Raw genomic sequence first — 14,647 nt, forward strand, 5'->3', positions numbered from 1 at the left:
ATGCCGAATCTTTTCAGTCTCCTGAGGGGGAATAGGCTTTGTCGTGCCCTCTTCAAGACTGTCTTGGTGTGTTTGGACCATGATAGCTTGTTGGTGATGTGGACACCAAGGAACTTGAAGCTCTCAACCTGCTCCACTACAGCCCTGCCGATGAGAATTGGGGTGCGCTCGGTTCTCCTTTTCCTGTAGTCATGTCACATTCCATTGACATTTCCATTTTAGAAAGTACTGTAAGTATCGGAATACACACCATCCATGCATACACATAACAGCAGTCTCATGGGCAAAACAACACAAGATGCATTCTTCCTTCAAGAATACTATGTCACATTCCACTGGACATTTCCGTGCTATAGCATTTCAAAGCCATAACACGAGTAATGACTTTAATAAAATCAACCACAGTGGTCTGCCAAGTACCGTAGGTTATATATCTTCAGTGTTGAATGAGTGTTGCCACAGGTCGTACACGCTGAGAGACAGGCGTGTTTGTGTGTGGTGTGTGTGTGTGTGTGTGTGTGTGTGTGTGTGTGTGTGTGTGTGTGTGTGTGTGTGTGTGTCTGTGTGGTGTGTGTGTGTGTGTGTGTGCGTGTGTGTGTGTACCGGTACGTACCTGGCCAGGCCTATCCTCGCCCTCTGACCTCCACTTAGGGTCACCCCTCCCTCCATAAGGGGCGTCTTGTCTTTCTCCGGCAGCAGGGCCAGATCCTGAGGGGAGAGCAGGGGAGGGTTAGATAAATGTTTGAGACATAGACATGCACACCCACACACAAAAACAGAAACATGAAAGGTAGGGGAGCTGGAATGTCAAAGCACTAGTAAATGTATCGGGGAAAACAAAGAGAAAAGTTCAGTGTTAGTAGACATAACAGACTGAAATGGCAGCTACAAAAATATAAACAAACAGTTCGTTTATGTCGTTTACTCCTGAAAGAAGGTTGTTAACAAACTGGGCACTGAGTCAGTTCAACATCCCCTAGTTTTTCCGTGTTTAAATGTGAAATAAAATAACCTGGGGCCTGGTTAAAAGATGATCTACAGTACTGTGTGACAGTTATACAACTGAGTTTTGCAAATCCAATTCCAATTTCATATTGGTATACAGCTGCAAAGCAATCAAATCACATGTACTTAAAGCTGCAGTTACGGCTTTAAGTACAGTAGCTGAAAGACAGAAAGGTGGAATTTCAAAAGTCTAATTCCACCACATCAAACATACCAAACAAGATACACTGAAACATCGAAAGAGTATGAAAAACTTCACAAATGCCCACGAAAAAACAACTTCTCATTCAGAAAACAGCCAATGTGGCATCGATATGAGTCAGAAACATGTACTCTATTGTCAAAATTGACTACAAAGGTTAAATAGGATTTTTTGATAAAATATCGTTTTGTGAGACTTGTGGTCGTGACTGCATCACAACGTAAATGACGGTTGGGTTCGTTTCAAGTCTGCCCACATACCCACAGCAGGCAGCGCACAAGTAATCATCAATTTGGAGTGCAGCTGCAAGCAACCCGATCATAACGCCTGTGGTAAATTTGGATTGATTATGGGACTAGTTAGGGATGATCGGTTAATAACACAATGTACATGGGACAATATGTTAAAATGTCAATGACTTAAAAACCTCAAACAAAATATTAATTGTAGAAACTCATATACAAATATTGAAAACATTTAAGGAGAAAACTAAAAGGTGTGAACAAAATATTGTCTCATTTATATTGTGTAATAATTTATTGATGGCCCCTAACTAGCCCCGGAGATAGTCAAACCAACTTTGCCACGGTTGCACATCAGCTGGCTGAAGCTAATTGGCAAAATAATTTGTCTAACTATTCCCACCTGCGAACAGACACCCAAGACACCCACATCAAACCACACCCCGAAACCAACTCACGTTTGAATTCAGTCATGGCCGCTAGCATTCATTTTCTTAATGAACCAAATCTAAAACGAGGCCAAATCAGGAAGTGCAGTCGCCCTTTAATAGCTAGATGATTTCAAACACAAATGTCTGAAACATGTAAACCAACATGTGAAAGAATGAATTTAGTCATACATAAAACCTCCTACCTTTTTAAACGCTACTTCTGCTATCCAAACGGAAGGCATTGGGAATTAAGTTAAGAGGTTGTTTAACAGGTCGTAAAACACAGCGAGTGGAGAAAAGGCACCTTGTATGTCTCACACTGACAAAAAAAGCGTGGCTAGTGCTACAAGCTAACTATTCTCTCACCATAAACCTTGGTTCTGGGTGCTGAGATTACAAGCTAGCTAACTGTTAACATGCAAAATGATTGAGGTTTACAAGAAACAGCCCACCCATGATCATTTTCTGGTCCTAGGAGAGGCAAAAATAGACTGGAGCGTGATCACAAGCCCACTAAACACAGTCTGATACGTCTTGGAACACAGATGTCTTTCACAGATGTCTCTTTATCCTCCCCGTCTCAGACCACGTATACCATATTGCTTTTGTCATATTCTCGTTGACAGATGGAATATTCATGACTCCTCTGAAGTCACTCAGTTGTTGAGAGTTTGGATGCAGGTGACAGTTACATACGAGTTGAAAGGTCAGGTCCAAAGGTGCTCATTGTGAGCTGTCAAAGGGTTAAAATAGGTGCATACGGTAGTGTTTACTTCAAAACAGGCAACGGCACACTTAGGCCTAGCACCTACAGTGGAGCTGTTCCATGAAGTCTTTTGTAACAGCCTTTTCCCAATGCAGCGGTTTACTTAGCACTTATTGGGGGGCGGGCTGGCGCAGACTTCAAACAGTGCCTCAAGAGGCCTCAGGTAACACACCATCCAAATGATCTGCGCCAAATCATCAATACCCCCAGGGCATGAGCGGTGCCAGTGTGCCACTAATCATTTTCACGCCTTCACGCCTCAGTGGTCTACATGTAAAACCAATAAATGCTACTGTATAGTAGCTCTGTTGCATAGAGTTTTCTGGTCAGGTCATGTGCACAGAGAGAGACAGAAACACAGATTGACAATGAATGCTCTAGTCCAGTCTAGTCTACATCCATGCTTGTGACTGAGCAAGCTGATATTCCGTCCCAATGACATAATGTGGGGTGTCCATGGCAATGGGAGTGTCAGGGACAGTAATCCAGTGACACGGCCACATCTGCCGAGGCAGCAGTCTAAACGTACCGCACAACACTCAACACTGGGGCTCCACACAGGGACGGAAGGGTGTGTGTGTGTGTGTGTGTGTGTGTGTGTGTGTGTGTGTGTGTGTGTGTGTGTGTGTGTGTGTGTGTGTGTGTGTGTGTGTGTGTGTGTGTGTGTGTGTGTGTGTGTGTGTGTGTGTGTGTGTGTGTGTGTGTGTGTGTGTGTAAACTGGAGAAATCTCAACTCCTCACAAAGGCTCCTGGGTAGACAGCCAGGTGGAACATATGAGTCAAGGGAGGAAAAGAGAATAGGGCTAGGAATGAGAGATTAGCAAGAGAACATGGGGAGGTAGAGAGAGTAGAAGAAAAAAAAACCATCAGGTTAAAAGAGAGGAGAAAAATTAAAAAATTCACGTGGACGGATATAAAGCAAAGACAGAGGAAAGCAGAAGTAGAGAAAAATCCAACACGACAACGTCAAAGGCCATACCTGAGACCAAAACAATTCTAACCAAGCTAACAGCCGACACACAATATGACAGAGCGACAGCATATTTCCCTCCACCGTACCTCCTCCAGCTGACAGGCCTTGATGACAGAGGTGTAGCGGAACTCGTCGTAGGTCAGGCCAAACAGGATGTTGTCACGGATGGTTCCGGGCATGATCCAGGAGGTCTGGGGGGAGAAGGAGATCCGCCCACTGTGTCTGATCTTCCCCTCTGACGGGACCAGCTCCCCCAGGATCATCATCAGCAGAGAACTCTGGGGGGGGGGGAGCACAATATCCGAAGCGTCGAGCACAATAAATGTGATGGGGTAAAATTGTGTGTGCAATGTTGATTTTTGGGGAAGTAATTCCCAGCACCATAAAGGAGATAAGCTTGGTGGTGTGTGTTAATCCTGTTGTAAAGGGAAGAAATGTCAGAACACCTCTGAACACTATGGAGTAAAAATATGCAGAGAGGGGAGAGACACAGTATATGTGCATCCCTAATCTATGTACAACATTACGCCCTGTAGAGAGAGGAATAATGTATTCTGTGATATGCTATTCACTTCAGCTCACCGGGGAAGGGGTGGCGTGTAACTGTAGGTAGGGGGGCAGACACTAATCTCCAAACCTCGGATTGACTGCACTTTATAGCACCAGTAGAGGTGGAATTGAGGCATAGACACAAAGTGAGATATTTATAATATTACGTCTTTCACTTTGTCTCAACATGTAATATATCTCAATCACATGAGGTTGGTGGCACCTTAATCGGGGAGGAGAGGCTCCTGGTAATGGCCGGAGCGGAATAAGTGGAATTGTATCCAATACATCAACATGGTTTCCATGCGTTTGTTGCCTTTCTATTTGCTCTGTTCCAGACATTGGCACCGTCATAGGATGCCACCTTTCCAACAACTCAGTTCATCATATTTCTGCCCTGCTTGAGCTGCCCCGGTCAACTATAAGTGCTGTTACTGTGAAGTGGAAATGTCTAGGAGCAACAACGGCTCAGCTGCGAAGTGGTAGGCCACACAAGCTCACAGAATGGGACCTCTGAGTGCTGAAGCGCGTAGCGCGTAAAAAAACGTCTGTCCTCAGTTGCAACACCCACTACCGAGTCAAAACTGCCTCTGGAAGCAACGTCAGCACAAGAACTGTTCGTTGGGAGCTTCATGAAATGGGTTTCCATGGTCGAGCAGCCGCACACAAGCCTAAGATCACCATGCATAATGCCAAGCGTCGGCTGGAATGGTGTAAAGCTTGCCGCCATTGGACTCTGGAGTGGTGGAAACGCGTTCTCTGGAGTGATGAATCCCGCTTCACCATCTGACAGTCCAACGGATGAATCTGGGTTTGGCGGATGCCAAGAGAATGCTACCTGCCCGAATGCATAGCGCCAACTGTAAAGCTTGGTGGAGGAGGAATAATGGTCTGTGGCTGATTATCATGGTTCGGACTATGCCCCATAGTTCCAGTGAAGAGAAATCTTAAAGCTACAGTGTGCTTCAACTTTGTGACAACCGTTTGGGGAAGGCCCTTTCCTGTTTCAGCATGACAATGCCCCCATGCACAAAGCAAGGTCCATACATAAATGGTTTGTCGAGATCGGTGTGGAAGAACTTGACTGGCCTGCACAGAGCCCTGACCTCAACCCCATGTAACACTTTTGGGATGAATTGGAACGCCGACTGCGAGCCAGGCCTAATCGCCCAACATCAGTGCCCGACCTCACTAATGCTCTTGTGGCTGAATGGAAGCAAGTTTACGCAGCAATGTTCCAACATTTACTGGAAAGCCTTACCAGAAGAGTGGAGGCTGTTATAGCAACAAAGAGGGGACCAACTCCATATTAATACCCATGTTCGACGAGCAGGTGTCCACATACTTATGATATTTGATACAATTCCACTCATTCTGCTCCAGCCATTACCACGAGCCCGTCCTCCCCAATTAAGGTGCCTCCTGTGTCTCAATAATATTATTAAGACACAGTATGACCCATTGAGACATGAGGAGCCCACACTCTATCCACCCCTGTCATTGTTCCCAGACAGTGAGAGTGGTCCAATAGCTTTCCTGAGCCTGTGGATCCTTAGTAAAGGGACGCTACAGTGTAACAGTGTATATTGAAACACACTATGACATAGCGAAATATGAGAATCACACTTCAGCTGCATCACATCAGAGTGCACACTCTGTTGTGATGTTCTACCTGCTACACGGCAACCAAACCATTTTAATTCACGAGATAGAATGAACGTGCGTGCATCAGCCATCAGCCATCAGCCATCAAGAAGCCTCCGCGATTCTTGAGCTTGGACGCTGCCATTGGAGGCGACCAACTCAAGCAGCATAGCAGCTTTCGACGATTTAAAAGTAAGCATTCCCTCAATGGCTGATGGCCGATGGCAAAGCCGGACGCCCGACGCCTGTGGCGTAGCAGGGCCGTTACAGGGACTGCAGTTGGCACATTTACAGAAATGTTGATTCACGTACATTGTTCCTGCCAATTCAAATAAACAAAGGCCCAGACCTTGTCCGCCCAGCCCAGTGTTCCCAGACAGTGAGTGGTAGTGGTACCTTCCCAGAGCCGGTGGATCCAGCCACGGCCAGCATCTGTCCCTTCTCCAGGTACAGGCTGATGTTCTTGAGGACGGGTGTGACGTACAGGTTTGTGAAGAACAACCCTGCGTCACCGTTAGGGTGGCCGTTAGCCTTGTTCTCCTGCTTAATTTTCTCAAAGAGCTCCCCGATACCCTGGGGGGGGGGGGGAGAGAGTAGGGTGTGAAAGAGAGATGGGGGGAGACAGAGAGAGAGAGGGTGAGAAAGAGCTTTAAATTACATTGAATTTTCTCTCATACAATATGACTAGACCAGCTTGTCTGAAAAAGTGAGCTCACGTGCATACAGTTCTGGCTGTAATAGGAATACTAATTGGGCATAAAGTGGAAAACAGACTGGTGAGAAAATGCTATGATGAAGGCTTTACGCTGAAATGCGTCAGCCATCCGGCCGAGAACATTTTCAATATTCTGGGAATCACTGAGAAATAGGAGACTCTTGCCAGTATATTACTCAAATGTAATTATTGCCCCCTAATCCATCAACATTTCTATTGAAATCAAATCACTGGTGAGAGTGAGACTTCTGTAGGAAAGTGGTTCGCAAACTGTGGGGCATGCCCCCCCCCCCCCCCTAGTGCGAAAGTTGCAATAGTAGACTGCACAAGGTGCAATTTCGAAATTGTGTGGTGCATCATCAGTGTTCCTCTTGTCATGTCAGTCATTGCATACCTTAGAGAGCTATTTAGAACTTGTCAGAAATGTCCAGATCAACTAGCCCATGTCAGCTAACGAAGTTAGCTAGGTTTTTTAGGGCATAGATGATGCTGTAACATTTCAGTCACTCAAATATCACATGCATACACTTTAGACATGGCAAAATTGCAATACAATTAGCTTTAAACCTGCAAAATGATCTCTCCGCCGAAAAGAGGGGTGTGAATAGTTTGTATCATGAACGGTGCTTGTGCCCATTGAAATAGATTTGCCGCACGTGAGGGGGGGGGGGTGGCTGAGTGGTTGGTTTGTTTAATCATTGACCTGGGTGATATTTTATGGGGTAGTGATTTTCCCAGCATAGAAATGGGTTGGGTTTAGAATATTTACCACCGTCTAGCATAGCATTGCTGTTGCTTATCTAAATTAGTGCAGTGTCTGAACACAAATGATTTTCTGCCTACTTGGGATGGTCATAAAATGTATCCATAAAATGAAATATACTGCCTGTGACATTTCAATCTGATAATGTTATTCTGTGGTAATGAATTGCCTGTTTCCTAGATAGTAGTAGGATCATTCTCAGGAAGAATAGAATGCATACATACACCTGCACGCACGCACGCATGTGCACACACACACACACACACACACACACACACACACACACACACACACACACACACACACACACACACACACACACACACACACACACACACACACACACACACACACACACACACACACACGTACTTCATCCCAGGAGGCGGTTACGTTCACCAACTCTATCTCAGTGGTGGTCAGGTTGTACTCCAATACTTTGTACTCCTCTTTGCAGAGGTACTCCTACAGGATAGACAATGGATAACAAAACAAGAACATTATCTTGGCAACAACAATTCAGGTCAATACACACACACACACACACACACACACACACACACACACACACACACACACACACACACACACACACACACACACACACACACACACACACACACACACACACACACACACACACACACACACACACACACACACACACACACACACACACCCTTATTCTGGGTATGAATATAAACAGTAGTGTAAGACGAATGCAAAGCATGTGCTGTCCGACTGTAGTGTTCTGTACAGTATAAAGACAGAATAGACAGCATGTTCAGGAGACCGAGAGGAATTACTGATAAGGTTGATACAGCAACTGTACTGTGATGGCCTTTTTGGCTGAGGATGACATGTGTGTCTGTCTCTCTGTCTATTTCTTGATGTGCCTTACGGCAAGGCGGGCATGGGCATGTGTGTGTGTCGGGGTGCAGTCGGGGTGGGGAGGGGGGCTGGGCGTGTTTTGGATTCCAGATGTTGGACTGAGAAGATGAGTCCAAATAATCATGTACTCAAATACTCATGTATGTGAAGCCAGGTCTGGTGTGGGTATGTGGGTGTGTTTGTGTAAGCCAATTTGTGTGTCTTCTTCAGACATGACGACAATATCTTACATAACCACCAAATGTAAAAAATGTTTTAAAAAATTGCTCATTAACAAAACCAGAGTTATCATCAACCTATGTTAACAAGCACTCCTCTCCCCTCCACGTCCTCTCCTCAAGTCTGTACATTCCACAGGCAAATGTACATTACATACAGTATCAATGACTACAACAGGTGCTCCTCCAACCCAACTCCATCCAACGTCTTCATTTAGTTTTCCCCCAATCCCAACCATTACAGCCCTCGATCAGACTTCACCCAAGTAAAATGCCCAATTCGACAATGACTCAAAGTTCCAGTGTACTGTACCACATCTAGATGAACCTTCAAATCCCATCCATCCTTCTCCCCTCCCCCTGTCCTTCCCCCATTTCCCACTCCCTCATTTCCTCCCATGCCCATGTACACAAAACCGCCTTACCTCTATCTTTGTGACCAGCGCCAGCGTGTCGTACCACATCTGTATGGAGCCGGGCAGCTGTCTGGTGAGGGTCATACGGAGCACCATGCAGTAGGAGGCAGTGGTGAAGATCCGCCTCAGGATAATGCCCTGTAGAGATCAGATTGAGATTGTACTTCATTAATCCCCATTGGGAGTATTCCACAGATTTCTAACCTCAATGTCAGAGTTTAACCTCAATGTCCAGCACAATGTCAGAGTTTAACCTCAATGTCCAGCACAATGTCAGAGTTTAAGCTCAATGTCCAGCACAATGTCAGAGTTTAACCTCAATGTCCAGCACAATGTCAGAGTTTAACCTCAATGTCCAGCACAATGTCAGAGTTTACATACAGTGCATTCGGCATGTATTCAGACCCCTTGACTTTTCCCACGTTATTATGTTACAGCCTTATTCTAAAAAGTTTTTCCTCATCAAATCTACACACATCCCCATAATAGCAAAGCGAAAACAGGTTTTTTGATTTTTGGGGGGCAAAAAACCCCAGAAATACCTTATTTACATAAGTATTCAGACCATTTGACCATTTCAGACCATTTGCTATGAGACTCGAAATTGAGCTCAGGTCCATCCTGTTTCCATTGATCATCCTTGAAATGTTTTTACAACTTGATTGGAGTCCACCTGTGGTAAATTCAATTGATTGAACATGATTTGGAAAGGCACACACCTGTCTATATAAGGTCCCAAAGTTGACAGTGCATGTCAGAGCAAAACCCAAGCCATGAGGTCGAAGGAATTGTCCATAGAGCTCAGAGACAAGATTGTGTCGAGGCACAGATCTGGGGAAGGGTACCAAAAAAATACCTGCGGCATTGAATGTCCCCAAGAGCACTGTGGCCTCCATCATTCTTAAATGGAAGAAGTTTGGAACCACCAAAGGCTATTTGACCAAGAAGGAGAGTGATGAAGTGCTACAACAGATGACCTGGCCTCCACAATTGGGTTGAGGTTGGGTGATTAAGATGATTTGGGATAAGTTTGATCGCAGAGTGAAGGAAAAGCAGCCGACAAGTGCTCAGCATATGCGGGAATGCCAAGAGTGTGCAAAGCTGCCATCAATGCAAAGGGTGGCTAAAATATATTTAGATTTGTTTAACATTTTTGGTTACTACATGATACCATTTGTGTTATTTCATAGTCGTGATGTCGTCACTATTATTCTTAAATGTAGAAAATAGTAAAAAATAAAGAAAAAACATTGAATGAGTAGGTATCCAAACTTTTGACTGGAACTGTAAGTATTCAGACACTTTGCTATGAGACTCGAAATTGAGCTCAGGTGCATCCTGTTTCCATTGATCCTCCTTGAGCTGTTTCTATAACTTGGAGTTCACCTGTGGTAAATTCAATTGATTGGACATGATTTGGAAAGGCACACACCTGTCTACATAACGTTCCCACAGTTGACAGTGCATGTCAGAGAACAAAACAAGCCATAAGGTTGAAGGAATTATCCGTAGAGCTCCGAGACAGGACTGTGTCGAGGCACATACCTGGGGAAGGGTACCAAAAAATGTCTGCAGCTTTGAAGGTCCCCAAGAACACAGTGGCCTCCATCATTCTTAAATGGAAGAAGTTTGGAACCACCAAGACTCTTCCTAGAGCTGGCCGCCTGGCCAAACTGAGCAATCAGGGGTGAAGGGCCTTGGTCAGGGAAGTGACCAAGATCCCGATGGTCACTCTGATAGAGCTCCAGAGTTTTTCTGTGGAGATGGGAAAACCTTCCAGAATGACAACCATCTATGCAGCACTCCACCAATCAGGCCTTTATGGTAGAGTGGTCAGACGGAAGCCACTCCATAGTAGAAGGCACATGACAGCCCGCTTGGAGTTTGCCAAAAGGCACCTGAAGGATTCAGACCACGAGAACCAAGATTCTCTGGTCTGATGAAAACAAAATTGAACTTTTTGGCCTGAATGCCAAGTGTCACGTCTGGAGGAAACCTGGCACCATCCCTTCGGTGAAGCATGGTGGTGGCCGCATTATGCTGTGAGGATGTTTTTCAGCGGCAGAGACTGGGAGACTAGTCAGAATCGAGGCAAAGATGAACGGAGCAAAGTACAGAGAGATACTTTAAAAAAATTATTATTTACACTCATTATTATTTTACCCTTTTTCTCCCAAATTGGTAGTTACTGTCTTGCCCCATCGCTGCATCTCCCGTACGGACTCGGGAGAGGCGAGAGTCGAGAGCCCATGCGTCCTGCGAAACACAACCCTGCCTAGCCGCTCTGTTTCTTGACATACTGCTCACTTAACCGGAAGCCAGCCGCACCAATGTGTCGGAGGAAACACCATACAACTGGCGACTGTGTCAGCGTGCATGCGCCCGGCCCGTCACAGGAGTCGCTAGAGTGTGATGGGACAAGGACATCCCGGCTGCCAAACCCTCCCCTAACTCGGACGGCGCTGGGCCAATTGTGCGTCGTCTCATGGGCCTCCTGGTCGCGGCCGGCTATGTGACAGCCCGGGATCGAACCCGGTTCTGTAGTGATGCCTCAAGCACTGTGATGCAGTGCTTTAGACCCCTGCGCCACTTGGGAAGCCCTACAGAGAGATCCTTGATGAAAACCTGCTCCAGAGCGCTCAGGAACTGGGGCGAAGGTTAACCTTCCAACAGGACAACGACCCTAAGCACATAGCCAAGACAACGCAAGAGTGGCTTCGGGACAAGTCTCTGAATGTCCTTGAGTGGACGCTCCCCATCCAACCTGACTGAGCTTGAGAGGATCTGCAGAGATGAATGGGAGAAAATCCCCAAATGCAGGTGTGCCAACCCAAGAAGACTCAAGGCTGTAATCGCTGCCAAAGGTACTTCAACAAAGTACTGAGTTAAAGGGTCTTTTGTTTTATTATTTTTTTTGCAAAATAAATGTTAAACCAGTTTTTGCTTTGTCATTATGGGGTATTGTGTGTAGATTGATAAAACATTTTAATCCATTTTAGAACAAGGCTTTATTAATCTAACAAAATGTGGGAATTCTTTCCGAATGCAGTGTATGTGAAAATGGTGCACTCCTATGTTTTGAAGTAAAACAGATAAGAAAATGTCCTTTATTAATCACCAAGGGGAAATTCATTGGTCGTACTTCGTCATAGTAAAAAACAAACAATACAAATACTCACCACATAAAAAACATCGCAAGTCAATTAAAATGTATATAAATATAGAAAGGCCAGTGGAAAAAGTACCTTGCTGAGGGCGTGTGGCACAATGGCTGACACAATGACCAGGATGGCAGAGAAGAAGTAAGAGGCGCTGTAGAAGTAACGCAGAGAACCAATCTTCCTCGTCAATGACATCTCATCCCTGTAAGAGGTGGGGGGGATTCATTTTATTTGTTCGGTTTTATCATTGAAAAAACAGTTTACGCCAAATTTGGACTAGACAAGGAAGCCAAGGTCTTGACGCAGAGGCGTCAATAGGTGGACAAACATCAACAGGGGAATCCAATTATGCATTTAGGCCCAATTCACCCAAATCAGACAGGGATTAAACATTGAACATCGGCAATTGACTCAAGGATTGACTAGACTACACAATGTCCGTTGGTCTTGTGAGCACCTGTGCTGTTGTATAGGCTTCCATGCTATGTGTTACTGTGCACTTGTTTTACGGTCTCGTCCCGTGTATTATTTAGAGGTTTACACCTCGCTCTTTTGTTTGGGTGGAGAAAATAAAAAACCCTATTACGTATTCCTGCGCTTGTTTCCGATCATACAACGTGACATCTACTGGCAAGTCCTTTTCAACCCTTGTCATATTAAAACGTATCGATGCTCATCGGCCATTGGACATAAACATTACACAACAAGTTAGAAATCGCAAATTCAACAACGAGTGGTTTGGAAGGAGTCAGTGGCTAACTGCAAGCGTTACAAATCAATCCCTTTTTTGTGATGTGTGGTCCAAGTCTGGGTTTATGTCACGCCTGCTCCCGCTCTTCCTCTCCGGCGCTCGAGGGTGCCAAGGCTGCCCTTCATTACGCATACCTGTCACCGTCATTACGTGCAGCAGCGCTCATTGGACTCACCTGGACTCCTTCCCTTTGTTGATTGCCCTGTCTATAACTGTCTGCTCCCCTGTTTGTTCCCTGTGTCAGCATTAATGTTGTCATGTGTCCAGATGCTGTCCTGTACTGTTCCATGTCCATTTTCATTAAATGTTCACTCCCTGTACCTGCTTCTCGTCTCTACCAGAGTCGATCCTGACAGTTTAAAGGTATATTTTCCCAGCTTAAAAGGATAAACATTCATACGCAACACCTTGGGCCAGAAAAGGTTCAATACATTGGCCATGTTGTTAAGCCACCATGACTTCTGCTACGTTCAAAACAACTGGAAACTCGGAACTGGGAAATCTCAGACTTCAGTAAGTTCAAGACAACTGGGAACTCGTAAAACAACGAGCTCTGACTGGGAAAATACATTTTGAATGGACATCCAACTCGGATTTCCAAATCCAGACAGAGGAAGAACAATGATTCCAAGCACCACCCTCCTTTTGAAGCTTCCAGTCTGTTATTCGACTCAATCAGCATGACAGAGTGATCTCCAGCCTTGTCCTCGCTAACACTCACACCTGTGTTAACGAGAGAATCACCGACATGATGTCAGTTGGTCATTTTGTGGCAGGGCTGAAATGCAGTGGAAATGTGTTGTTGGGATTCAGTTCATTTGCATGGCAAAGAGGGACTTTGCAATTAATTGCAATTCCTCTGATCACTCTTCATAACATTCTGGAGTATATGCACATTGCCATCATACAAACTGAGGCAGCAGACTTTATGAAAATAATATTTGTGTCATTCTCAAAACTTTTGGCCACGACTGTATGTAAACTTCTGACCCACTGGGAATAGGATGAAAGAAATAAAAGCTGAAAGAAATAATTATAATGGTAGTTTAATAGTTTAATAGTTTGAATGTATTTGGCTAAGGTGTATGTAAACTTCCGACTTCAACTGAATATTGACGAAGTCTGTCTTAGCTTGCTCATTAATGTCCTAATCGAAAGTACGGACTGCCTCTTATCCGCTCATCGCTCCCTTATGCCATAGTTTGTACATCTCATTTGTAAGTAGAAACCACGTTTGTTAAAGCAAGTCAGCCAGATCAGCTATGTTTTTCAAAAAGCCAGTAAATGAACTGAATGAACTGTTTACCTGCCAGATGAACTGTTTCGCTCCGCTGATAGCCAGATTTACTGGTGGTAAGGATTCACTCCATGTTGCTGAAAAGAAAGCTCTGCTGTTGGGACAGCTTTATGTAGGCCCTAACAGTTTGTGGGCACCGTTTTGTCACCGTTATAGTGCGATTAATGTATTGTTTAATATTGTGTTGTGTTTTGTTTTTTAGTGGCTTTACTGGCATTTGTTTTTGCCGTTTGCCCCACCACGATTTACATTCTAAAATCACCACTGGTTATATAGCAAGTGTGCCCACTTTGGTATTGGCACATGCCCTTTAGTCAACATCTCGCAGATACAGTGTGGGTAGAATCTATATAATGAGATTATTATGGACAAAAGAGCTACATTATTTGTATTTGTCAAACGGCAGTCAAGCATCGACCATCATGTCACCAGAATAAGACCCTCGACATTTATTGTAAAGTGACACAATGTGAGCCCAATGCATGCTAATACTGTGGCACCATGTAGGATGCCCATGCTGGGCTTGGTGTGGGCTAGCCTGTGTTGGGCTGGTGTGGGATTGGTGTGGGCTAGCCTGTGCTGGGCTTGGTGTGGGCTAGCCTGTGCTGGGCTTGGTGTGGGCT

At 45.0% G+C, this 14,647-nt stretch overlaps 1 protein-coding gene across 1 annotated transcript in view; it reads right to left on the bottom strand.

Annotated features, from left to right (window-relative positions):
• Nucleotides 1–14,647, bottom strand: part of LOC139540289 (cystic fibrosis transmembrane conductance regulator-like) — a 45,052-nt gene that overhangs the window by 21,952 nt on the left and 8,453 nt on the right. The window contains exons 8-13 of the mRNA XM_071344021.1: nucleotides 12,061–12,178; nucleotides 8,825–8,953; nucleotides 7,663–7,755; nucleotides 6,209–6,385; nucleotides 3,706–3,897; nucleotides 614–708 (exon numbers count right to left, since the gene is read on the bottom strand). Of these exons, the coding sequence (XP_071200122.1) occupies nucleotides 614–708; nucleotides 3,706–3,897; nucleotides 6,209–6,385; nucleotides 7,663–7,755; nucleotides 8,825–8,953; nucleotides 12,061–12,178 (804 nt within the window). The remainder of the gene's footprint in view (nucleotides 1–613; nucleotides 709–3,705; nucleotides 3,898–6,208; nucleotides 6,386–7,662; nucleotides 7,756–8,824; nucleotides 8,954–12,060; nucleotides 12,179–14,647) is intronic.

Source organism: Salvelinus alpinus, chromosome 15 (assembly GCF_045679555.1).
Source record: "Salvelinus alpinus chromosome 15, SLU_Salpinus.1, whole genome shotgun sequence".
NCBI classification, from domain to species: domain Eukaryota; kingdom Metazoa; phylum Chordata; class Actinopteri; order Salmoniformes; family Salmonidae; genus Salvelinus; species Salvelinus alpinus.